The following is a 24,797-nucleotide window of genomic DNA, read 5'->3' as shown; positions in this document are numbered from 1 at the left end:
TTCTCTCCCCTTTTTAAACACAAAGTAGTCATCTACACATGCTGTTACGGATCTTGCTTATTCCTCACTTAGCAACATGTCCTGGGAGATTTCTCCTGTTGGTTCATCCGGAGCGGTCTCTCTTTCTGGGCTCCCTCACATTCCATTTGGGGGACGTACCCTAGTTTATGAAGCGTTCCCAGAGGTGGACCCTGGCTTCTCGGTGTTTCCTTGGAAGGGAGCTGTTACCAACTGTGCCGCTTATATAACCTTGATGCTTGATGCCCATTTCTTCGCGTGGAAGGGTGTCAGGTATGCCTGTGGGGTGAATTCTCAGAAGCAGACTGCTGAGCCGAGGGTCATAGGCTTTTGTAATTTTGATGGACGTTGCCAGATTTCTGTGCATTGGCCATTTTGCATTTCCACCCGCAATGAAGAAGAGTCTGCATTTCCCTACACCTTTCTCGTAAAATGTGTTGTCAAATATTGGGTTTTTATGAACTTGACAGTTCAGAAATGCTCCTAGAATATAGTAGCTTTTTTGTTTGTTTTTTCTTAATGGCTCTGTTGAGACATGAATGACAAGCAGCGGAGAGCAAGTTTTCAAAGTGCACAGTTTGCTGAGTTTTGAAATAGACACATCAGTGAAACTGTCGCCACAGTCAAGATGATGAACATATCCCTTCCCCCCAAAAGGTTCTTTGCGCCCTTTTGTAATCAATTTCTTTCTCATGGCTCCGCCAACGCCGTAGGCTTTCTGTCACTATAAGTCTATTTGAGTCTTTTGGAACATTGATACAAATAGAATGATACAGGAGATACCCCTTTCTTTGGTCTGAGTTTTCCATTGCACATCGTCATGTGGTTGTGTCTATTAACAAGTCATTTCTTTTTTGTTTTGTTTTGTTTTGAAGATTTTATTTATTTATTTATTTGACAGAGATCACAAGTAGGCAGAGAGGCAGGCAGAGAGAGAGGGAGAAGCAGGCTCCCTGCTGAGCAGAGAGTCCGATGTGGGGCTCCATCCCAGGACCCTGAGATCATGACCTGAGGCGAAGGCAGAGGCTTTAACCCACTGAGCCACCCAGGCGCCCCTTAGCAGTCATTTCTTACTGCTGAGTTGTGTTCTGTTTTAGGGATGAGCCCCTATTTATTTATCTATTTAGCTGTTGGGGACATATAGACACCTTCCAGTTTGGGACATTTATTTATTTATTTATTTATTTATATATTAGAGAGAGAGAGCCAGCGTGTGCGTACACGCATGCTTGTGCGGGTGGGCAGAGGGAGAGGGAGAGAGAGAGAATCTCAAGCAGACTCCCGTGGAACCTGTTGTGGACTTCATTCTCATGACACTGGGAGTGTGACCTGCGCCAAAACCAAGAGTCACATGCTCAACCATCTGTGACAGCCGGACACCCCAGTTTTGGACTATTAAAAAGAAGGGTGTTGCGAACATCCATGTGTACAGTCTTCATATTGACATATATTTTAATTTTTCTTAGGTAAATATCTACCCATTGAGGCAGCTAGAGTCTGGGACACATGAAGTATGGGTACACACATACCCTTTGACCCTCAAATCTTTGGATTGCTTCCTGACCCCATGGGATGGACATGGCTTGGAGGAAGGCCACACTGGAACCTTCTAAAGCATGGGGTCCCATGTGGTCCCAGAACCTGGCCCCCTTCTCACGGGCTAGGCCTGCTATTTTTTTTTTTTTAATATTTTATTTATTTATTTGTCAGAGAGAGAGAGAGAGATCGCGAGCAGAGGCAGACAGAGGCAGAGGGAGAAGCAGGCTCCCTGCTGAACAAGGAGCCAGATGTGGGACTCGATCCCAGGACGCTGGGACCATGACCTGAACCGAATGCAGCCACTCAACTAACTGAGCCACCCAGGCGTCCCTAGGCCTGCTAGTTAATTGCAGTGAGTACTTAGTGTTTTGTAGACATAGGAAATACTGAGTCGTTGTCGTCGTTGTTATTTTTAAGGAAATGGCCATTCTTTGGAAAGTTCACATTCTGGGAGATGCGGCAGATGAGTGAAGAGATCATTTCCATCCTGTGTGATGGATCAACAAAACAAAAATGGCGGTGGACTGTGTTGGCTCTGAGGAGCACTGGTCTAACACTCACTTCATGTTGTCGGCACAAGCCCCCCCCCCCCCGCCAGGCAGCATTTGCCGGGCATGTGTGTATTTTCCAGGAACCACTGTATTTTTGCTGGAGCTGGTGGTAGTACAATTAATAATTTTTCAGAGATCTGTTTGTTTTGATGGCGTACCCAGATGAGGAAACCAGCACTATGGCAGTATAGTAAGTGATGTGGTGGAGGGAAGTTTCTAGCAAGCCCTACGAGGGAAGCGACTATGGTTTGTTCACGACTATCTCCCGATGATACTGCCTGGTGCGTCATGGACACAATATGTTTTTTATTGAGTGTAAGAAGCAACATGTGTTGGGCGCAGTGTTACCCAACACTGTGTTGTGTTTGTTAGGGGTGACTTGGCACAAGGAGGGGCACTTGGGCTGTTACAATGGTGAGTGGCACCAGGTGGGTCTGGAAAGCTGGTGCGGGAAGGGCAGTGGCAGGCGGGTAGACAAGAAGGCTGGACAGGCAGATGTGCTCCTTGTAGACTCTGCCAAGGAGCCTGAGCATCAATATTTGAACTTCTTGGGAAACCGCTGACCTGGTTTAAACACAACGACTTGCTAAGCTGTGTAGTGTCGGAGATTTGCCTGGATGCTGTGGGCGGGATGGAGAGGAGGGGGCCAGATTAAGAGAGACAAGACAAGCAGAGAGGAGACTATTGAAGGAAACATGGAGAAAGATGGTGCGGCCTGGCTGGGACCGTGACCCAAGGCAGGGCTCGGACAGATTTGCGGTAACTAGAGAATCTGGCGGAGATGGAGAAGAAGGGAGTGGAGCCAGGGAACTTTGGAGAAGGTGATGACAGCCTGTGGAAAGGGCTATATCCATCCTTGGCATTCTCCTCTAGGCTGGGTCTTCACCTTCAAAGCCAGGAGAAAGGCAGGGGCATGTTTTTAAAAATTAAGATAGAATCCACACGCTGGAATAGTCACCCTTCGATGTGCACTGTTCATCGGTCTCCATTATATTTACATCACTATCACCTGGTTCCAGAAAGAGGCCATCATCTCAGAAGGAAACGCCGTGCCTGTCAGTCACTACTCACTCCCTCCTCCGGCCCCCGGCCTCATCCCAACCCCTCCACTCCCCCTGCCTCTGGTCATTGGCCACTCAAGTCTGTAGATTCACCTGTTGTGGGCCTTTCATGCAAATAGATAGCCTGGATATTTTCAGATAAACCAAGAGAGGAAACTCACCTTCCCTGCAGATTTGCCCTGAAATGTGTGTATTGACGGGGGCCCCTAGAGGGTGGGTGACTACGTGTCCTTTAGGGACATGGAAGCCCCAGCCACATCCACAGCATTGAGAAAATGTTTGCCTCTGCAGTCTGTTGCTTTCTTCTTCTTCTTTTTTTTCATTTGAGAGAGAGAGTGAATGAGAGAGAGGGCTCAAGCCGGGAGGGGGAGAGGCAGAGGCAGAGGGAGAAACACACTCTCCATCCTGCAGGGAGCCTGACATGGGGCTCGGTCCTAGGACTCTGGGATCATGACCTGAGCCGAAGGCAGATGCCTAACCCACTGAGCCACCCAGGCGCCCCTAGCTTTCTTCTTATTTAAAAAAAAAGGTCTCTTAGTACGAACGGACAAGGGATTTAAATGAGAGGTTTAAAAAAAAAAGTTTCAAAATTCAATTTATTACTCTAAATTTGAGGTCTTGTTTTGGCCCTGGTCTGCTGCCCAAGGGCTGTGTGACCTCCAGTAGTTCCCCACCTCTCCTGGGTCTCTAAAGGCCCTTCCCACCGGGGATCCTGAGTAAGTGGCTTATATTCTAGTCACCCTTCCCAGGCATGACTCTAATGACAAGGACTTTCCACACGGGAGGGCTTCTTTCATTTGATTTCTCATGGTAATGAAACTCTCACTCCATTCTCTTATAGAAATACCTTCACATAAATCTTTAGCTGATTTTTGGCCACGTCCTACAGCGGCATTTCCGAAAGTGGAACGACTGGTTTGGAGGATACGGGCACATTTCAACTGTTTGTACATATTGCTAAGTTGTTTTCCAATGAGGTTGGGAGGCCGCGCTGTTTCATCATCCCCTTGTCAGTGTGGTGCCCTCAGAAACTCCTGCGGGCTTGCCCGGCTGAATGCAAATGACGTGTGCTGTTTTAACGTGGATTTCCTGGTTCAGCAGCAAGAGGAAGCACGTTTTCAGGGGCTCACCAGCCATTTGTCGTTCTGTTTCTGTGGTCTGCCTGCTCTGGCCTTTGCCGTCCATCCTCTGGTTTGGGGGTGGGGGCGGGGCTGCAGGTCACACAACTCTGGGGGGCGCTCTTTACTTGTGTGCCCTGGGCCCTGCTTGGTGCGAGTGGGGCCCCTGCTGTGGGGCCCGGTGCCCAGGCTGCTTGGTGGATTGACTTTTCTGGAAAACGCTCTAGAACTTAAATTCCAGTCTCCCTTCTAATTCAGATGCTCAGAGGACAGCCCTGTTACCCAGAAAAGCCTGCAGGACCCCAGAGCATGTCAGTAACACTTAAGAACCAGGGGCCTTCCTTGTCCCTAGCCTTTCAGGGGGCAAATTTTCCCTGAGGATAGATGGGCTTTTGACGAGGACCAAGGATGACCCTCCGAGGTATGGGTCAGTCGAGCTACAGGAGGCCAACTTGGCCAAAGTGAATTCGGTTTTGAGTGACAGACGATTTTACTAAATGGCTTTGTACACAGTATGCAGGGGGATCCCCCTGAAGACGGAAGTATCAGTCAATTCCTGCCACTTCCAAAGCTTCTAAGTAGCAAGGCCAGAATTCCAAGCATGGTGTCTCTGAGGCCAGAGTTCCCCAGTCATCCCAGGCTGGTCCAAAACCCTCCAGAGCCTTCCAGAGAGGGCAACCTTCTCAGAGGCCTCACGGGACCACCTTTATTTATTTATTTATTTTTAAATATTTTTATTCATTTGACAGAAATCACAAGTAGACAGAGAGGCAGGCAGAGAGAGAGGAGGAAGCAGGCTCCCTGCAGAGCAGAGAGCCCGATGTGGGGCTCGATCCCAGGACTCCGGGACCATGACCTGAGCCGAAGGCAGAGGCTTTAACCCACTGAGCCACCCAGGCGCCCTGGGACCTTTATTTTTATTAAAAGAAAGTCACAGAATCACAGTCCAGTCCCATGTTCCTGACGGTTGCTGCAAGGCATGTTGATTCCTTTTTCCTTTGGCTGAAGAGGAAGCAGGGACAACGGAGCGGGGTGAGGTGCCCAGGGGCTCTGTGAGTCAGGTGGAGGCTGCTGGGCCTTGCTCCTCTGGGCTCCTGTGTGGCCGCAGAGGAAGGCGGGGCATTCAGAGCCCCTCCATCTGTGGGGTATGCTTGGGGTTTTGTTTAGCCAGAGAGAGACACACCGGTCACTGGAGTGCTGAGAACGGTTGGCGCGGTGGACAGAGGCTTACACTGGGGCGAGGCATGGGGATGGTACTAATTAATGTCAAGGTCACCAGCAGAGGGATCTCAGGCAAGGGTCTTGGTCTCTCTGAACCTCAGTTTCCTGAGCTCACTGTGGCCTCGCCTTGTTTATCATTCATTTATAGACACGTATGTACACAGGGTGCCCAAGGCCCGGTGACAACTCGCTAGATAAAAGCCTTTGCTACTCTTGCTTCCAGACCCTACGGAAACCCTCTGTCCTTCCCTGCCTCCTGTGGGTCCTCTCCTCCCTAACTTGGAGTCATTTCTGGAAACCAGACCAACATTCGTCTGCTTTGGTCTGAATCATCCAAAAAACCAGGGGAAGGCGGGGAGCCCTGTGTTTCCCTTCCCGTGGATGCCCTTGGGGCCTGGGAACCTGACAGCCACGCTCCCTTCATAGAGAACTGGGTGTATGAGACTCCGTCCTTCTTCGCACAAAGCAAGGGGTCGGGCAGGTGGGGGTGGGCCGCCTGCCAGGGAGGGGTACCCTGAGGAAAGCTGGGTCCACAGGGGTGCTCTGGAGGGAGGAGACATGAAGCTTCGCTGTGCGTGGTTGCAGTGGGGCTGCTCTTCAGGAAGAATTGTCTGTGCTTGGGGCCCTGGGACAGGGGCGCTGCCATGAGATGAGCCCATGGAGATGAGCCCTCTGCTATGTACCCATCGTCCATCCGGGCTGGGCTTAGAAGAGCCCTGGGGCCCTGCACGACAGATGGTCTGCTGAGCGTGGGATTGCAGGAGGACAAGAGGGACACAGAGATCTCAGGCGTCCCTGTCCCACTAGGCCCTCAGCTCTTGAGCCATCCTGTGTCCCAAGGACCCCAGGGAATGGCCCCCGTGGAGCGCAGGGTCCGAAAACCGCGGCGCTGAGAGGTACCCCATGGGGCTCTCAGGAAGAACGAACAGCGTTGTCATGGCACATCTGGCCAGAGGCAGTGCTTCTTCCCTGACCCCTTTGCCCCCAGGTTCCTAGCATCTGGATTCAGCCTGTCCAGCTCCTGAAGGCCTGCCCTGCCCTTCGATCAATTCCCTACCTGCCCTGCCTCACACCTGGGTGGGGCTTCCATCTTTCTCACTTTCTCCCCCTGGTTCCCCGTTTGACGGGCAAGGTTAATTTGAAAGAAATCTTAACCAGCTGAGCCCGGGTAGCATGCTCTTGACTTACTACTTTATTTACTTATAGCTCTCTTTTATGTGCAATGCCTTCTTCTTTTTTTTTAATTATGAATACATGCTGGTAATTTGAAAATCCAGATTCTCCCTCTGCAAATCTACTGCCCAAAGAAATCCATTTCGGCAACATGGCGCCAATCTTTCTAGACTTTTCCGTGCATAATGCGTGTATTTTTATGTCTTCTATTTTTACAAAAATGTGACCATAACTACAGATACTACTTACAATTTTCTTTTCCCCCTTTACTCCAAGAGGTACGGCCTTTCGTGGCCATCTGTAAGAGACACATCTTTGCGTAGGAGTTTTGTGCACGGGAGCAAGGATTATTGGAAGAACCAGTTCCTGAAAGTGAAATTGCTGGGTGGAAATGCCTTACATGTTAAAAACTTTGGATAGTTGTTCTGAAAATACTCTCTAGTAACTAGGCTATACCAATAGACACTGCATCAACAGGGCATTGGTGTTTCAATTTTCCAGGGTGCTTGCCAGTGCTGAAGTCATAAAGCTTTGTAATATGCCAATCTGATAAGTGAGAAATATTTCATAGCGAGTGAGTTTGAACTTTTATCCTAAATGTTTATAAGCTATTTGTTGTTTCCCTTCCAAGCATTTTTACCAGTCTCCCTCTCCCCCCATTAGTGCTAAAAAGTGATTTTTGAGCATTTCTTCAGGTGGTTGTTGGTCTTTTGTTTATTTTCTTTGGAGAAATGTCTGTTTGAGTCCTATGCCCACTTTTGAGTGGAGTTGTTTTTGTGTCATTGAATTTTAGGAGTTCTCTATATACACTGGATATTAATCCCTTATCAGGTATGTAACAAACATTCACTCCCATTCTGTGCGCCTTTGTATTCTGCTGATATTTTTGATGCACAAAATTTTAAAATTTTCGTCAGGTCCAGTTTCTTTTCTTCCTTGCCCGTGCTCTTGGTGTCATATCGAAGAAATCATTGCCTAATCCGGTGGCGGAAGTTTTGACCGTCAACTATGTTTTCTTTTTTTTTTTTTTTTTTTTTGACCCTATGTTTTATTCTATAGTTTTATACTTTTAGGTCTTTCATTTAGGTCTTTGATCCATTTTGAGTTCATTTTTATATATGGCGTGAGGTGGGGGGCCAGCTTCATTCTTTCATGTGTGGATATCCAGCTTTTCCAGCACCATGTGTTGAAAGAGCTGTCCTTTCCCCCATTGAACCATGTTGGCACCTTTATCAAAAATCACTTGATGTATATGAGTGTTTATTTCTGGGATCTCTATTCTGTTCCATTGGTCTATATGTCTGTCTTTATGCCAGTACCACCTTATTTTCATTATTGTAGTTTTATAATAAGTTTTGAAATCAGGAAGTATGAGTCCTTTTGGCTTTTGTTTTTATTTTTTCACAAATATTTTCCTGTCCTTTTCTCTTCTTTTGGGACTCCCACAATGCATATATTGGTGCATTTTCTGTGTCCCATGGGTCCTTCAGGCTCTGTTCACTTTTTTTCAGTTTTTTCTCTTTCTGTTCCTCAGACTTGATCATTTCCAAGACCTGATTTCAAGTTTGCTGGGTCTTTCTGCTCAAATCTGCATTGGAAGCCGTTTAGTGAATTTTTCATTTCAGTTATTATACTTCTCAGCTCCAGAATTTTTGGGGGGAGGGGGTGTATTTTTTCAAGGCTTTCTCTCTATAGATATTTTCATTTTGTTCATAGTTTATTTTCTCAACTTTCTCTTCATTTTCTTAGTTCTTTGAGCGCCTTTAAAACAGTCATTTTAAAGTCTTTGGGAGATCTGCCGTCATCTCTTTTTCAGGGACAATTTATATTCCTTTATTTCTTTCCTCTGAGTGGGCCATACTCTCTTGTTTTCTTGTATGCCTTGTGAGTTTTTTTGTTGAAATTGGACTTTGAATCTAATAACGTGTTAATTCTGGAAATCCTATCCTCCTCCTTCTCTGGGTTTGCTGGTTTTTGGTTATTAGTGTTGCTTATTATTATCATTTTGAATTGTTGTAGGCTGTCTCCATGCCAAGGATCAGCCTGAGGCATAAACTTACAGTCTCGTTAGGTCTTTTCCGAGCCCTTCCCTGGATCTGAACGCTCACTTTCTGGTGTTCCCCGTATGCACAGTTGTTTTTGAGTATTAATCTTCATGTCTGGCTCCCGAAGTGGAAAAAGAAAAATGAAGGGGGGAGAAAGACACAGGCTCTTTAAATACCTTGGAGATCAGCATAGCTAAGGGGGTTGGGGGAGGCATAACACACTGACCACCTGGCTCTGTACCCCCGTGATCAGAAGCAGCCGTTGGAACACAGATTCCCCGTGTCTCGAGGGCAGCATCCTTTAGACCCACCTCGGCTCCTGCAGATCATGTCCAGGAGCACGCAGCTGCCATCATGCGTCTGAGGGTTGTGAAAGGGGTCGCTGCTACCATGCTGAGAACTGAAATTGGCCCAAATTAACCACAGTGAATGGTTCAAGCCTTCCGCTGGCATTTGCAAGCCTTCAGCAGGTTCCAGGGTTCTTCTCCTTACATCAGCGAGACAGGCACCGATGGACCCAAGGCCTCGATCAAAATACACGGTGTTTGCGGTTTGCTTTTTTTAACTCAAAATACGATCTGTACATTCTCCCTTATGGATCAGTATACATCTTCACTGAGTACTTCAGAGGAAGGGGCCGCGTGTCATTTAAACCAGCATTGAGGAGCGTGGACTTTGGAGTCGTGTAGATTTGGATCAGTCTCTGCTTTGACGCTTGTCCCCCTGCATGGGGTGACTTTCAGCAACGTAACTCTTCATGTGTTCACCTTTCAAATGGGGATATTACCCAGCTCAAAGCACCATCTCAAGAGTTGTGTTCCTGAGATCCTTAGAAGCCCTTACAAGTCAATAATTTTTTTTTTTTAAAAAGGAACAATACCAGCAGAAAAAGCAGCAGGGGAGGGCATGAGCATGCTATTTGCAGAAGAAGAAAACAGACCATTTATGGAGTCAATGAGCCTGTGAAAAGATGTCCAGCCTTCGTGAGGATCAAAGAGATGCAGATCAGAGCAGCAGCGCGATGGCGTTTTTCAGCTATCAGATCGGCAGAGATGAAACATTCGTGGCACCTGATGCTGGCGACGGTTTCGGGAAGCAGGCCCTCTTGCCCAGCGCCGGTGGGGCTGTACGCTGGCTCTGTGTGTTTGGAGAGTTGCTTAGCCTGTTTGTTAAAAGTCATCAGTGTTCGTTCCCTTTATTCCACTGGTTATCCTTTAACAGCTGACCCTGCCTGCGCAAGTGGGCCAAACATGTGCGCCGTTGCAACATCCCATCATGGGGGAAACAATCCACGTGTCCACGAGTAGGGCAACAGAGCCCAGGAACCAGGAAGCTCCGTTCACGGAAGTGTGTTCCCGGTGAACTGTGGAGTCACGTGGTCCCTGAGGTTCCTTCTGGTGAGGAGAATATCCTGACTCAGTAAGACCACATTTGGCCGATGACTGTCGTTGGTCATCACAGCTACATCGGGGCCCCTTTTGTTATGTGAAGTAAGTGAGCTTTCCAGTGGTTAAACTTCATCAGACCGTGTTATTCTGTGCTGTTCCGCGGTGGTGGACATGCCTGAGGCCATCTTGTTGTGGCTAAAAAATCCATACGGGCTGGAATCAGGAGCAGCAGAGAGTCGTTCACAAGATGATGAGTGCGTTCTGCTTTGCAGTTGACAAGGAAGCAAGCATGGGTGGCATTTAGGTGCTGGGGAGTGCCGGGATTCATGTATTCACGCAACAAACATTTCCTGAGCTGGGCATCAGGCACTGGGGTGGGGGTGAGAGCCACTACTACTTCCAGGTAAACAGGTAATTTTCTCAGAGCAAGCAGCACAGAGGAGATGGAGGTGCACCACCGGACCAGGGATAAAGAGGAGTTGACGACGGTGTCGGAATAGAAGCTTCCCGAGAGCCGGGACTTTGTTTAGTTCACAACACTGTGAACCGTGCTGGGCACCCAGTTGCTTAACATACAGAATTTTGGTGAATGAATGAGCAAACGAATAAATAAAGTTAGTGAGTCAGGGTCTTAACAGCTAACAGAAGACACATTCAGACGAGGACAATCTGTTTATAAAGGGACGGACAGTTGCGTGTGGGCTGTAGGTGACCCACAGTAGGGATGGTGTGCAAACCCAGGCAGGTGCAGAAGCGTCGTCACACCCGCACGTTGGAGGGGAAGAGTGGAGAAAGCTTCTCGGAACTGAGAGGGAACCAGACTTAGGGTCCCCCACCCTCCCCGGTCTCCTGTCGAGTCTCCCCGTGAGCGAGGCAAGCGCTGGAAGCGGTCCACCAGACTGCCTGGAGCACATCAGAGGCGTGCCTGGAACTCCGTGCCTGGAACCGCTGGGGCATGGCATCAGACTCCACCGAGAACCCCGGGAGACGAGCAGGACCGTCCCCGTTTGATAGTGGAAGAAATAGAATGAGATCATTTGGGTCACTAATTAGGATAATTATAACTCATTATAATTAGTGTGATGCAGAGCTGCTGTTCCAAGAAATGACAACACATTTGTCGAGATTTAAGTCCAGGCTGGGTCTCAGCGACTGTAGACAGCAGCGTGGCCTCGGAGTCCTCAGATGGACCGGGTGGATGGGGTCCAGTTCCTTCTCTGGGCCTCATCTGTCAAATGGGCTAATACTCGCTTTCAAGTTGTCTGTGAGGGTTCCGTGGGGTAATGTTTACAGATGTTGTACCTGGTAGACTCCGCTAGAGTGGTAGGTGTTACCAAAAGAAAACTCACATAAGCTATGGACGTGTTAAGGCTTTGGAAATATTTCAGAATGCAAAGTGCGTGTTCCTTTGGGCAGAGGAGTATGGTTTTCATTTTTGGGTATTTTTAAAATTTTGATCATGAATGCATGTTACTCTGATGGGAAAACAGGTTCTTCCCTCTCTCCCTCCCTCCCCCTTTCTTCCTCTGCTCATCATTCTCTGCCTTTCCTCCGTCCCCTTTCCTGCCTTCCTCCGTCCTATTCTCCCTCTCTTTCTTTAATCTGGGACCTTTCAGTACCCTTCTGCCTCAGTTTCCTGTGTTGGTCTCCAGCCCTCTGGCCTCATGCTCTGAGTGGCCAGTATGGCTGGTCCCTACAACAGCAGAAGACCATGTTCCCATCTGGAATTTGGTGACCTGATCCAGGCTTCCTGCAAATACTGCCTCCTTCCTGGGGGCCAGGGTTAGGTCGAGAGAGGGCCTAAGGCAAAGATTTGGATCTTGAGAGCTTTCCGACTTTGGTCCTGGTTTGACATGTTTTCCAGCCGGACTTCTCAGTGCTCACCCTCCAGGAGCAGACAGTCTGCTGCTAGACCCTTGGAGTCTGATCAGTTACATATATATTTTTAAAATTATTTTATTTATTTATTTGACAGAGAGAGACACAGTGAGGGAAGGAACATAAGCAGGGGGAGAGGGAGAGGCAGGCTTCCCACTGAACAAGGAGCCCGATACGGGGCTTGATCCCAGGACCCTGGGATCATGACCTGAGCTGAAGGCAGATGCTTAACTGACTGAGCCACCCAGGTGCCCTGATCAGTTATATTAATATTTATAATAATCCTGTGGAACGGATATAATCTGTACCTTACAGATAAAAGAACTGAGGCACAAAGAAGTTTAATGGATTTGACTGAAATCATACATTTGGGGGCACCTAGCTGGCTCAGTGGGAAAAGAGTATGACTCTTGATCTCGGGGTTATCAGTATGAGCCCCACCTTGGGTGTGAGATTACTTTAAAAAAAAGAAAAAAAAAGGCGGGACACCTGGGTGCCTCATTTGGTTAAGCATCTGCCTTTGGTTCAGGTTAGGACTCCAGGGTCCTGGGATCGAGTCCTGCATGAGGCTCCCTGCTTCTCCTCCTCCCTCTGCCCCTGCCCCCGCTGTGCTCTTTTCCTCTCTCTCTCTTTCTGACAAATAAATAAATAAATAAATAAATAAATAAAATCTTAAAAAAGAATAAGAAAAGAAAAGAAAAAAAAAATGCTGCAAGGGTGCCTGGTTGGCTCTGTTGGTAGAACTTGCCACTCTTGATCTTAGGGTGGTGAGTTCAAGCCCCGGGTTGGGTGTGGAGCCCACTTAAAAATTAAAAGCAATGGATGGAACTAGAGGGTATCATGCTTAGCGAAATAAGTCAATCGGAAAAAGACAACAATCATATGATCTCCCTGATATGAGGAAGTGGAGATGCAACATGGGGGGTTAAGGGGGTAGGAGAAGAATAAATGAAACAAGATGGGATTGGGAGGGAGACAAACCATAAGTGACTCTAAATCTCACAAAACAAACTGAGGGTTGCTGGGGGGAGGGGGTTGGGAGAAGGGGGGGGGGGTTATGGACATTGGGGAGGGTATGTGCTATGGTGAGTGCTGTGAAGTGTGTAAACCTGGCGATTCACAGACCTGTACCCCTGGGGATAAAAATATATTATATGTTTATTAAAATAAATAAATAAATAAATAATAAGTAAATAAATAAAAATTTTAAAAAAAGAAGACATTGAAAAACTATTATCTATGTAACAAGTCTAATTTATGTCTAATTTAAATAAATTTATTTTTATAAAAAAAATTAAAAGCAAAATAAACAAAAGTGATACATTTGGTAACTGGCGGAGCCATGTGAATTTGAGTCCTTCTACCTTGAAATCCTGCCCTTCCCATTCTTTTCTCATACTTCGTGTTTTTTTTTGGGTGGGGGAGACCTCTGGTTTATTTGTTTTATTCTTTTTTGGATCTTCCAATGTCACATCAGTCTCAGGTGTACAATATCGTGATTTGACGGCTCTGTATGCTCGTTAGCTCACCGTCCTTTCTCATACTTTCTGAAGCCCTCAGGATCCTTTCTGGAGACTTAAATGTTTGATTTTCTGATAATAAAAGCAATACTGAATTATTATATTCCATATTAATTCAATACTGAATCATCATTATGGATTTTTTTTAAAGATTTTATTTACTTATTTGACAGAGAGAGAGCACAAGTAGGCAGAGAGGCAGGCAGAGAGAGAGGAGGAAGTAGGCTCCCCGCCGAGCAGAGAGCCCGATGTGGGGCTCGATCCCAGGACCCTGAGATCATGACCTGAGTCGAAGGCAGAGGCTTAACCCACTGAGCTACCCAGGCGCCCCATCATTATGGATTATAATAAAAAAAACATAAAGTGGGAAGAACATTTCCCCGTAGTTACAGCCATGCTGTCTCTGTAAAGCTGTATCTTGGGTTTTTTCCACGGAACATGATAATACGTGCCTTGTTCCACAGTATCAGGAATTCTTTGTAGACCTTCCTTCCAGGGGCGTGTGCAGCAGTCCCTCGTCGGATATCCCATTTGCTTCCAACAATCCCCCATTGTTGAACCTTCCCATGGTTTCCAGTGCGTTGCTCTCAGCAAGAGTGCTACGAACAACATCTTTTGATACAGAGAGGTTTTCGTGTTCACCCTATTTCCTTAAGACGGTTTCCCAGAAGTGGAAATACTGGTTCGAAGGGTCTGCACATTTGAAGTCTGTGCCTCCACATTGCCAGAGTCCCCAAAGGGCAGTGCCCATCTCTCCCCATCCCCACCCCCGATGAAATGTCACAGACGATTTGGAGGGCACATTCCCAGTCTGACTGCCTTGTGTTCTTTTCCCAAAGCCTCATAAAGAAGATGGCCCAGAGTGTGGTAGAAGTCATGGAAGATGCCAAGGGGAAGGTTCCGGAGAACCTCCTAGCCAACGGAGGTAGGTCACTGGTGTGTTCTTACCCAGGCCTCTCTCAGCCGGTTCTAGCCCATTGCTCACCTGGCCAAGGCTGCAGGCACAGGCCCCGTGGAGCGTCTGGATGGGCACACTGGGGAGAGCTATACCGCCCAGTTTGAGCTCAGCAGGACCTCTGATTTGAAGACCTGCCCCTTGGCCTGTGGAGGGTCCTGCTGTGGCATTTCTAGAGCATCTGACGTTTTTACCCTGTAGAAACCTGCAGGGAGAATGGGGTCAGTGGGGTCTCAGGGTTGTCTGATATGCCCGCCTTCCCTATGAGCTCCTGCTCTGTCCTGCTTGGAAAATTCCACCCGTTCCCCACCCCCATCCCCACCCCACCCAGCCCAATTCATTCCTCTCTCTCTCCCAGAAGAAGATGGAAAATGCCTTCAGGGGCTGAGGAAAGCCTCAGACTTACGTCTTGAGTTGTGCCCAGTAAATCCAGAGAGACCAAAAATGCTCTCTGTGTTGTGTGTTCGCATTTAGAATTTCTGTCTCTCCTGGGCGGCAGGGGAGACCCCAGATTCCAGAGACATTCAGGCCCCTTAACTGTGGACATATGATCTGAGTGTGCTGGAAATGTGCAAGGCGCAAACTTAGAGACTTGGGAAACTTCAAATCAGGTGTTTGAACCCCGCAGAAGTCGCGGAACGTGTGACCGTCCGCATGTACACGAGACCAAAAATGAGAGTGTAAATTCTGTATCTGACATTTCTATCACTCGTTACGTGTCAGTTCATAGTTTTTCCCTCTTGGGAACCACAGAAGGTTTTTTTTTTTATTTGCTTGTTTAAATGGAAAAAGGGAATTGCTCATGCTCCCAGATCTGAACTTGGCTTTGTGGGTTTGTGCGATGGAATAACTCTTCCTTATTACATTGCAGGTTTGAAGGAAAAAATGAAATATTTAAAGAGTAGGTTGTACGTTGTTTGCCGTGAGTGTGCTTGGCGTGATGCCTGCGTGTCCCTGGGAAGGGGGACTCTCATTCTGGTCATTGGGGTGTGGTGATTGGGTCCTGGTGGATTTCTCGAGTATCAGCCTGGGACTGGGTCACCATAGCCGTATGACCTATCACCTGTTTTATTCCTTTTCCCTCTTTCTCATGTCTGCCCTGCTTCCCTTCCCACCTCCCCGCCCCCAGCACTGCATGCCTCTGGGAGTGGGGTGATCCTATGGTTCTGGAGTTCAAGGTGGACTTTCTGTGTCTTTCGGCGGTGGTCTGCTCCTTGCTCTTTGATGTTTGTCCTCAGTGCCCACTCTCCTGCCTGCACTGGGAGTCTGGCTCTTGTGGACCCTGGCGGCTTACGTGTCAGGCTTAGCCTCATGTGGCCTTGCTGGGGTCCACTCACACAGGGCTCTTCTCTCAGGAGCCTTGGGGAGGAGGGGGCATCCCTGGGCCTCAACGGGCCGTTGCTGGCTCAGAGGAACTGTTTGCTTTAGGTTTTCTCCATCCTGCTCAAACTGGTGGAATTTAGGCCCGCAGATCCTTCTAGGACAAACAGTTAAGCCCAGCAAATCCTTTCAGGAGGAACACGGGTCTTTACAGATCGGAACTTAACCAAAATACCTTTCCAAAAGCAATCTGTTGGTGGCACTGACATTTCTTGCTGGTGCTAGTAAAAAATTATTTTGTTAAATTGATCAACTGATCTTCCTTCCCAGCAGGTAACTTGTAAGGGCCCTAGACGGAAGGGTTGGCTTAAGGTAGAGAGCTACTTTGCCGTGTAGAAACTTGGACTTTAAGGCACGAGGGTTCGAGCTCATGTTAAAGTAGCGGACAGGATGCTTGCTTTTACTCAAACTTCCCATTACTTAAAGCTAAACGTTATCATCCCGCAGTCTCCATCCCCAGGGCAGGTGGCTGCTGTTCTGAAGCCCGGCTTCCTCTCGGGAGGAGGAGTTTCAGCTGTATTTATCTATGTAATATGCTTCATTACCTCCAGGCCCCCTGTGAATCGGGTCCCCATGACTTTGGCGAGACTAGAGCTTCGAAGGCTTGTTCTATAACCAGCTTTGTGCACACAGAGGTCAAGGGCTGCGGCCGCTGACTCCTGACATTCACAATGCGTGTTAGCACAATAAAGGCTCTGAAAAGTACTGCAGTCCAGAGACCTGGTCAGACTGACTTTGGCTAGGGCTTCCCTGGTAGGATTGGGCTTGGGAAATCTTTTCCTTTTTCTTCTGCAGAGCACCCATGGAACTAGTGAGCTAGCAATGGGCAGAATGAACTGGAGGGCTCCAGGTTGGCTTCCGTAGGTGGGATTTAATCCATCTCCCCCAGGGCCATGTCATGGGGACAGCCAGTGGCGGCAGCTTCCTTAAGAGAGGTCAGACCTGGTCCTGGACCTTGGCGTGTCACCTCTCCTGGTCCTAGTTTTCTCCCCTGTCCGTGGACTTCATTTCTCCCCTGTCCATGGACTTCATCCTTTTCAGACTCCTTGCCTTGCTGAGGCATCTCTTGTTTTGGCTTGTTCTTTGCCCCCAGCTGAGCTTTGAGTCTGGAAGGAAGGCTGTGGATGCTTTGGATTGTAGCAGAAGCCCGGCAGACATACCGCTGTTTGGAGTGGGCCCTAGATCGTGCACAGAAGTCATAAACACCTGGAGATCCGTTCAGTGGAGCGGGAGATGGGCTGTGGCCCATGTGTGTTTGCGGGTCCCTTGTCCTGCTCCCTGCCAGGAAGGCCTTGTTGTGGTTCTCAGACAAGGTTCGTTACTCAAGGACAGCTGCCAGTTTATTGCATGTTTTGATTCTGAGTGAGCCTGCCTGGGTCATGGTCTGACCTCCCGGGCCAGGTGTCCAAGGCTCCTCTGACTTCAGCCGGGGGAGGGGAGGGGAGGCCTGTCCTTTCCCGGGCAGGCAGACAGAAGGCCGCAGGGCTGGAAGGACTGGCAGGCCCAAGGGAATGGCTTGCTGCTTTCTAAGATGGAGAACGGTCCTCAGACCATGTTGTCACCAAAGGTGATGGGTGTGGGCAGGGACATGCTGCCCTTGGATGTGTGGTGAGGGTGAGGGTGAGGGTCGGGGTCAGGAGCTGGGGTGGGAAGGTCACTCAACAGAGGCCTCAGGAAGCTTCTGTGCTGGGTGCTGAGCGCGCAGAGGGGCTTGTTCTCCAAGAGCTCCTGGCCAGGGGGACAGCCCTGCGGTCCTGCACGTGCCGTGATGCCTGAGGAGCCTTGGGAGTCCCCCCAAGGAGATGAGCAGAGTCTGCCAGGAATGACAGGAGCCCTTCTAGAGGAAAGGGCCAGCTCATTCTCTCTGATCTAAATGCCACAGAGACCCTAGCGTCTGTGACAATGCCTGGGGACGAACTCCGTGGACAGCGTATCTCTTCTAAGCGACCCGTGTCCTGCGAGTTATTTCAGTCCCCGGAGTTATAAGAGGTTCTTATATGGGACCCTTGCTCTGTCCTGGGCACTGTGACAGGCTCTGGGGACACAGAAACAGCCGTCGGCCCTCAGGGAGCCTGAAAGCGCCAAGAGAATGGGGGAGGGAGGGTCAGGCAGCGCTGGAAGAGGCAGGGAACAGGGGAACATCCAAGACAGTGGGGCGGGCAGTCGGTTGGCAGGCTTTTAGGTGGCGGCCCTTGTCCTGATGCTGAAGGACAAAAGCAGCAGGGAGAGTATGCGGTGGGAGGCAGCTTGGCTTGGAAGTGGCAGAGTAGGGAGGAGGAGGAGCTTCTGGCCAGCATCTCCTGCCTGGAGCCAGGCAGCAGGGGCGAGGGGCTAAGGGGGGAGATGGGGGGCTCCCGTGAGTGGGATCAGTCACCATAGGAGGGCTCCTTCTCCACCTTCTGGATCTGCCTCTGGCTCTGAGTGTGCTGGACCCACAGCCCCATTATCCACACATTCCTTGTTCCTCCCCGGTCTGCACTCTCCCCTGCAGGGGTGGCAATACAAAAACCCATAGTAATCCCAGATTTTTTGTTTTTAAAGATTTTATTTATTTATTTGACAGACAGAAATCACAAGTAGGCAGAGAGGCAGGCAGAGAGAGTGGGGGAGGCAGGCTCCTTGCCGAGCAGAGAGCCCGATGCGGGGCTGGATCCCAGGACCTTGGAATCATGACCCGAGCCGAAGGCAGGGGCTTTAACCCACTGAGCCACCCAGGCGCCCCAGTAATCCCAGATTTATACTTAAATCTGTATCGGCTTGAGGTGCCAGAACAAAACACCAGCCTGGGGGTGCCGACGTAGTAGACACGGATCTCCCACAGTTCTGGACGCTGGTTGTTCACGGTCAAGGTGCCAGCAGGCTGGTTCCTGCGTCGGGTCCTCACAGGGGCTTTCCTTGGAGAGAGCGCGCGGGGAGGGAGAGAGAGAGCTCCGTGGTGTCTCTCCTTACAAGGATGCTCATCCTAACGGATCAGCTCCCTCCCCTTGGCGACTCTTGTCAGTTCCAGCCCCCCTGGAACCCGGGGACCTCTTCTAAAGGCAGGTGAGCCAGACGTGCCAGCACGTGGTTCCTGGGCAGAGACGGGCCGCCGTGCACACCGTAGCCGTGACCGTCTGTGGGTGGACAGGGAAGGGGCATGGCACTCTGTATGCCCCACCACCGCGTGCCGGTCCCACCTCTGGAATGGAGATGATGATAGCACTTAGTCGGGTTGAAAGGGAAGTTAAATGCAGTAATTCCCGGGCGCCGGCCAACGGGAATGGTCAGCGTCACCTGCCTGATCGGTCGTGAGGCCCTTCCCGCCTGTGGCACGCCCTCCTCTCCAGCAGGCTGCTTTCTCCTCTGAGCCCCATTTCATCTCCATCTGCGTCCTGGGGACTCGGCTGCCCTCCTGTCGGGCTCCAGCTTGCCCCGAGCTGAGCTCATCTTCTCTCCCCTCTGCCCCCTCCTGTCCTCTGCTGCCGTCGCAGCTGCCCAGCTTAGTCAGTGTCCCCTCCCTTTCCCGCCTGGAAATCCAGGTGTGCCTTGGGCCGCCTCCGTGGACAGTCGTGTGGGCCTGCCCTTCCCCTTCTGCTTCCAGAGCTTGGGCGCCTCTCAGCTGCTCCTTCTCTCCCACACTCCCCTGCCAGCTTCTCTCCTGCAAAGCCCCTGTTGGCCCCCGAGAAATCTCAGTGCACGAATGTCCTTGACTGACCACACAGCCCCCAGAGGCTTGGTGTCCTAACCTGCTTGGTGACCTTCCCAGCCCTGCTGTTGGAGTTGGAGCGATGTATGGCCACTTACGGGCAGATAATGGGGGGGGGGGGTTTCCATATGTGCGCCTAGTGTCTTTATCACCCCAGGAGAAAGTGTAGACACGGCCTTCCACGACCCTGCCACAGCCCTCCTGTTCCATCGGCTTGTCCCAGAGACTCCTGGGCCCCCGCACACCTCCTCTGGGTGTCCTCAGCTCACACTCAGTGCCCTCCCCCTCCAGCCATGTGGCAAACTCCTGTCCCCTCCAGCCCCTCCCTGTGGCCCTCCCCGCCCTCCCTGGGAGTCAGGCACCGGCTCTCCCAGCCCTCGCACCAGGCCACGCTTCTGTTGCCGCTCGCCGGGGTGTGAGGTTTGCCTGGTCGTCTCCCTAGGCGACTGAGCACCTTGAAATCCGGGTGCTGTGGTCTCTGCTCCCCCTCATGGTGGCAACCTGGGGTTCAGTGGACGTGCCCAACTGTTGAGTGAGCAACCACCACTGCCCTTTCCGTGCACAAGGACATGCTAGGAAGGGCAGGCGTGCGCGTGTTGTGGCGTGAGAACCCAGTGGAGGAAGGCTGGTCTGGCTCGGGTTCACGGCGGGGGCCACCCCAGCATCGCGTGCACTGACCCGACTTAGTACAGGGAGCGAGGGGCAGGGTGTAAGCAGCAGCGGGCTCCAGGGGGCACCCCGAGGTGTGTGGCCTGCTTTCCCACCCATTTTTCATGTAAGGAGACTGAGGTGCAGAGGGGCCAGTTACTAACATGCTGGAGACCCAGGGTCCTGAGTCGGCCCCGGTTCAGTCGTGTGGCATGTGGGACCTCACTCCGGGGCTCCTTCCTCTGCCCACAGCCAACAGGGAACCAGAAACATCTCAAGGGGAGCGGGTTTCGGTTTGCCTTTGGAGAAAGCAAGGGGAAAAGGGAAATTTTGCTGAGAAAACTCTGGTTTGGTCTACTCATTATAGACGTCTATATAAAGGACTGAAAAATGCATCTCCTCACCACGTACCAAAAAACACAGTCGCAGAGTCTAGTATTTTGCCAAGGTTTAAAATGCCGCCACTGTCGTCGTCATCGTCGTGGTCTTCTTCTTTTAAGATTTATTTATTTGAGAGAGAGTAGGGGGAGGAGCCAAGGAGAGGGAGAGAAAGACTCTTCAAGCTGACTCTGAGCATAGAGCCCAGTGGGGGGCCCGATCCTAGGCCCCCGAGATCACGACCCGCGCGGAAATCAAGAGTAGCCTGCTCAACGGCCTCAGCCACCCAGGCGCCCCTAAAATGCCTTTTTTGAAATCGCCCCGCCCAGTGCTTGGGTGAGGACGGTAGAAAGACAGCTCTGCTCCTCTTGCGAGCAGGGGGCACCCATACCTGGCTCTGTGGTCTTTGGGGTTGGCTTGAGGCCGTCGGGTATGTCTCCGAGGTACCTCAGAACAGAACAAGCGTGGCTGGCACAACCAGAAAAGTCGGGGAACGAGCCTGGCTCTCGGAATCTCTCCCGATCCTGCTTCTGCCTCCTGGGGAAGTAGGATCTCCCCAAGGCAGACCTTGGGGGCAGCCGTCTGAGCGCATTCGGGGCACAGGTGTGGCCACTGGTGTGTTCTTCTGAGGGGCTTTGGGTGCTGCTGGCGGTCCTGACGGAAGGCCTGTGGCTGGCCCAGTACTCCACCGGGGGTGGGGGTGCAGCGTGTGCTTTCCCGGAGCCCCGACTCTGTCCCCCCGTTTCTCTGATCGCTTCCTTGGGTTCAGCGGGGCTGCTTGGCTCAGGGTTTGGCAGCCTTGGTCTCATGAGGCAGGGAGAATCCCACTCACTTGCTGAAATGTGTTCCTTCCAGTTGACTTAACATCCTTTGTGACCCACTTTGAGTGGGACATGGCGAAGTACCCCGCGAAGCAGCCGCTGGTGAGCGTGGTGGACACTCTGGCAAAGGTGAGAGGACGGCCTTCTCTCGGGGGACAGTTAACCTTGGCGCCCGGGCACTGCTGACCACCAGGGTGTTAGGGGCCCAGGCGGGGGTGCCAAGAGGGACTTTCTGGAAGGCCAGAGTCGGGAGGCTGGGTGGGGTCCCAGCTCTGCCGAGTGACCCTGGGCGGTGTCTGCTTCCCCTCTGCTTCCTGCCAGCCCTGACCAGGCCTGGTGCCTTTCTCAGGCGTGGCCTTCCATGCCCTGGGCAAGGCCAGGGACTTTGGGGTTTCAAGGCGGGCACCTGCCCTCCCTCCACCTTTTCCGGCCATGTCCCCCGCCAGGCAGCGGCCTCCACCGGACGCACCCCTGGTGCCCCTTCTGTGGGTTCCCTCCAGCTCGTTACTTTCTGGAAGGTGCTGATGGAGCAGCTCAGCCCCATCCTGACCTCCTCATGAGAGCCACATGCCCCCACCACATCCCGCAGTGATTGTTTGCTTGACAAGAACGATCTGCTTCCATGGAGAGTCCGACTTAGGAGCCCTGACTCCTGGGAGGCAGTTACGGAAGGCATCACAGCGGGTCCTGCGCCTGCTTTAAGGCGACTGTAACGATAGTGAGGCCAGGAAGGGGCACCTGGGTGGCACGGTCGGTTAAGCCTCCGGCTTGGTTTTGACTCAGGTCGTGTGTGATCTCAGGGTCCTGGGATCGAGCCCCGCATCAGGCTCTGCGCTCAGTGGGGAGTCTGCCTGGGACTCTCTCTCTGTATCCCCCTCTAAAAGTAAATGAATAAATTGTAAAAAAAAAAAAAAAAAAGCAAGGCCAGTAAGCACCACACGCCACAATTCTACCATCTCGGTAAGCAACGGCCTCCAGCTTTTACTTCATAAGTAACAGCACTGTGGCCCAAGTCTCTGGGGACATTGTGGGGGCTTGTGGCCTTGTTGACTCCTGTTTGTCTCACTGAGGGTGAGCGCTCATGGCCTAGGACTGCCCCCCTCCCTCCACTATCTACTGAGCCCCTCACAGGCCGTGTCTCCTCCTGGCCCAGGTGGCGGGGAGAGTCTCAGCCAGGCCAGGAACAAAGCCTTCCTGTTGTCTCCTCAGACCACAGAGCCACCCAGGTGTGTCTGGGCGGGTCAGGGGCAGGAGATGGGCCCCTGGGACCCATCCGAGTGCAGCCCTGTGTGCTTGCCATGGCGGGCTAGTGCCCGGCCCGTGTCTGTGGAAACTCGGGTGGGGCCAGAAGGCTCCGGAATCTGGGTGCGGCTCCTCCGGCACTGCTTACGCCACAGAGGTCCCGGCCCCTCCTGGGACAATTGGGCAGTGATTCCGGAAAGCCCTCTGAGGAGGGGCTGCCCAGCGCACCTGAGCCAAGTGTGTCTTCCCGGAGGTCCTGTGTGCCTCTGCCACCCACCCGGGGGCTCGCCATCACTGCTGGGGCCGGCTGCACCCCGCGGGGCTCTCTGAGGCCAGGCCGAGCCAGGCAGGCGGTCAGGCTGTGATCTGCGTCCTCTCAGGACGGTGCTCACTGGCGTGGCTGTCCCGGGGGTGCCAGCTAGCAGTGAGGACCCTGGGACACGACAGGATGTCAACTGGGAGGGAAGCAGAACAGTTGTAGAGGACAGAAGTTGGCTTCTCTCTAGTTCAGGGACCCAGAGAGTGACTTTGGCAGGAAGGCAGGGATGGGGAGGAGGGCACCGGTGTTGACAGCATTCCCTATGTGCCCAGAACCACACTGGGCTCTTGTTTCCCGTGTCACCCCCACGAGGTAGGGTCCCCTTCCCGTGTCACCCCCGTGAGATGGAACCCCTTCCACTGATCTCAGATGAGGAGGCTGGCAGAGAGGTTCAGTGGCTTGCTCCGGGACCTGGGATGGGAATGCAGGTCTTGGTTGTGCTGTGTGTGTGTGTGTGTGTGTGTGTGATTGGGGGGTGGGGCACATAGAGAGAGACAAGGCTTCCCAAGGAGGCCCCGGGCCAGCTCCACTGCAGGGAACGAGCTCTTTGAGGCTCTGAGTATTGGCCCCGGAGGCTGACCTGCACCAGGACCCCGTGTATGATGTCCTCAGCCCTGGTTCAGGTCTGTTCCTCCAACGGGAGGTCCTTCTTGGGGAGAGCCTTGGGGACACAAAGGTCGCAGTGTCACCGGGTGTCGAGTTGCACTTGCGGGTGTCCGGGGAGGTCTCCCAGCCTGGAGGAGCCCTGTGCTGAGGTGGTCAGGGCCGGGCCCCCAGACCCTCCCGACTGCTGGGAACTGAGCTCAATGTGTCCCTTAAAGAGGAGGCTCAAGGGTGGGGAGGGCTTTGCCCCCTCCCCGCCCTGCATGTGACAGCACATGCGGTCACCTGGTGCCAGCCCACCATGGTGTCAGTCAGTCTCCACTGGCTGGGTTATGCTGCAGGTTCAGAAGAGCCCCCAGACCTCACCCGTGTGACACGGCACAAGGTTTACTCCTGAGCACGCACATGTGCTGCTGAGGGTGGGGGACCCATGCCGACCCCCTCGGGGCGCTGGCGGCTGATGTCTCCACCACCGGAAGCATCTCTGGGTTCTGCGGGAGGGTCCACGAAGCTCTTGGGGCTTCTGCCAGCTGGCCCCCCACCTCGGAGCCCAGCTGAATGCACGCCCTCAGCACAGCCTGTGCCAGCTTCCCTCCCAGGGGTCACAGACACGGGGGTCACAGACACTGGGTGGGGCACCCACTCCCTGGAGGAGCTCTGGCTGGGGCAGGTGGACCTCACCTTGCTGAACGGGGACTTTTTTGTTTGATTTTTTTTTAAAAAAAAATATATATGATTTTAAAAGTTAAGACTGTGGATTGTACCTGAGTTAGTTTCTTGCTTATGATTGCACACTGTTGTTATGTAACATGGGTACATGGCATCTCTCTCTGATTTTTAAAAGTATTTTATTTACTCATTTTTAAAAATTTTATTTGTGAGAAAAAGAGCACACAAGCAGGGGGAGCAGCAGGCAGAGAGAGAAGCAGGCTCCCCACTGAGCAGGGAGCCCGATGCAGGGGTCGATCCCAGGACCCTGAGATCATGACCCGAGCCGAAGGCAGACGCTCAAGTGACTGAACCCCCCAGGCGTCTCTATTTACTCATTTTTTAAAGTAATCTACACCAGACATGGGACTTGCACCCACGAACCCGGGGTCAAGAACCGTACACCGAACCAACAGCCAGCAGGGTGTCCCCCGTGTCATCTTTTTGTCATTTCCCATGAAATCTGTCATTTTAAAGGAAGAGATTTTTTTAAATGGTAAAAAAAAAAAAATTACATATCTTATTTTAAAAATCAGAAGTATCAAG

At 51.5% G+C, this 24,797-nt stretch overlaps 1 protein-coding gene across 2 annotated transcripts in view; it reads left to right on the top strand.

Annotated features, from left to right (window-relative positions):
• The window catches only part of LOC111154195 (ATPase H+ transporting V1 subunit C2), a 52,221-nt gene that overhangs the window by 11,937 nt on the left and 15,487 nt on the right, over positions 1–24,797 (top strand). For both annotated transcript variants that reach the window (XM_022513646.1, XM_022513645.1), the window contains exons 3-4: positions 14,352–14,437; positions 21,414–21,508. In XM_022513646.1, the coding sequence (XP_022369354.1) occupies positions 14,352–14,437; positions 21,414–21,508 (181 nt within the window). The remainder of the gene's footprint in view (positions 1–14,351; positions 14,438–21,413; positions 21,509–24,797) is intronic.

Source organism: Enhydra lutris, unplaced genomic scaffold (genome assembly GCF_002288905.1).
Source record: "Enhydra lutris kenyoni isolate GAN:26980312 unplaced genomic scaffold, ASM228890v2 scaffoldscaffold35, whole genome shotgun sequence".
Classification (NCBI taxonomy): Eukaryota; Metazoa; Chordata; class Mammalia; order Carnivora; family Mustelidae; genus Enhydra; species Enhydra lutris.
Note: the sequence above shows the minus strand (reverse complement) of the source record. Positions and strands in the feature narration are given on the sequence as shown.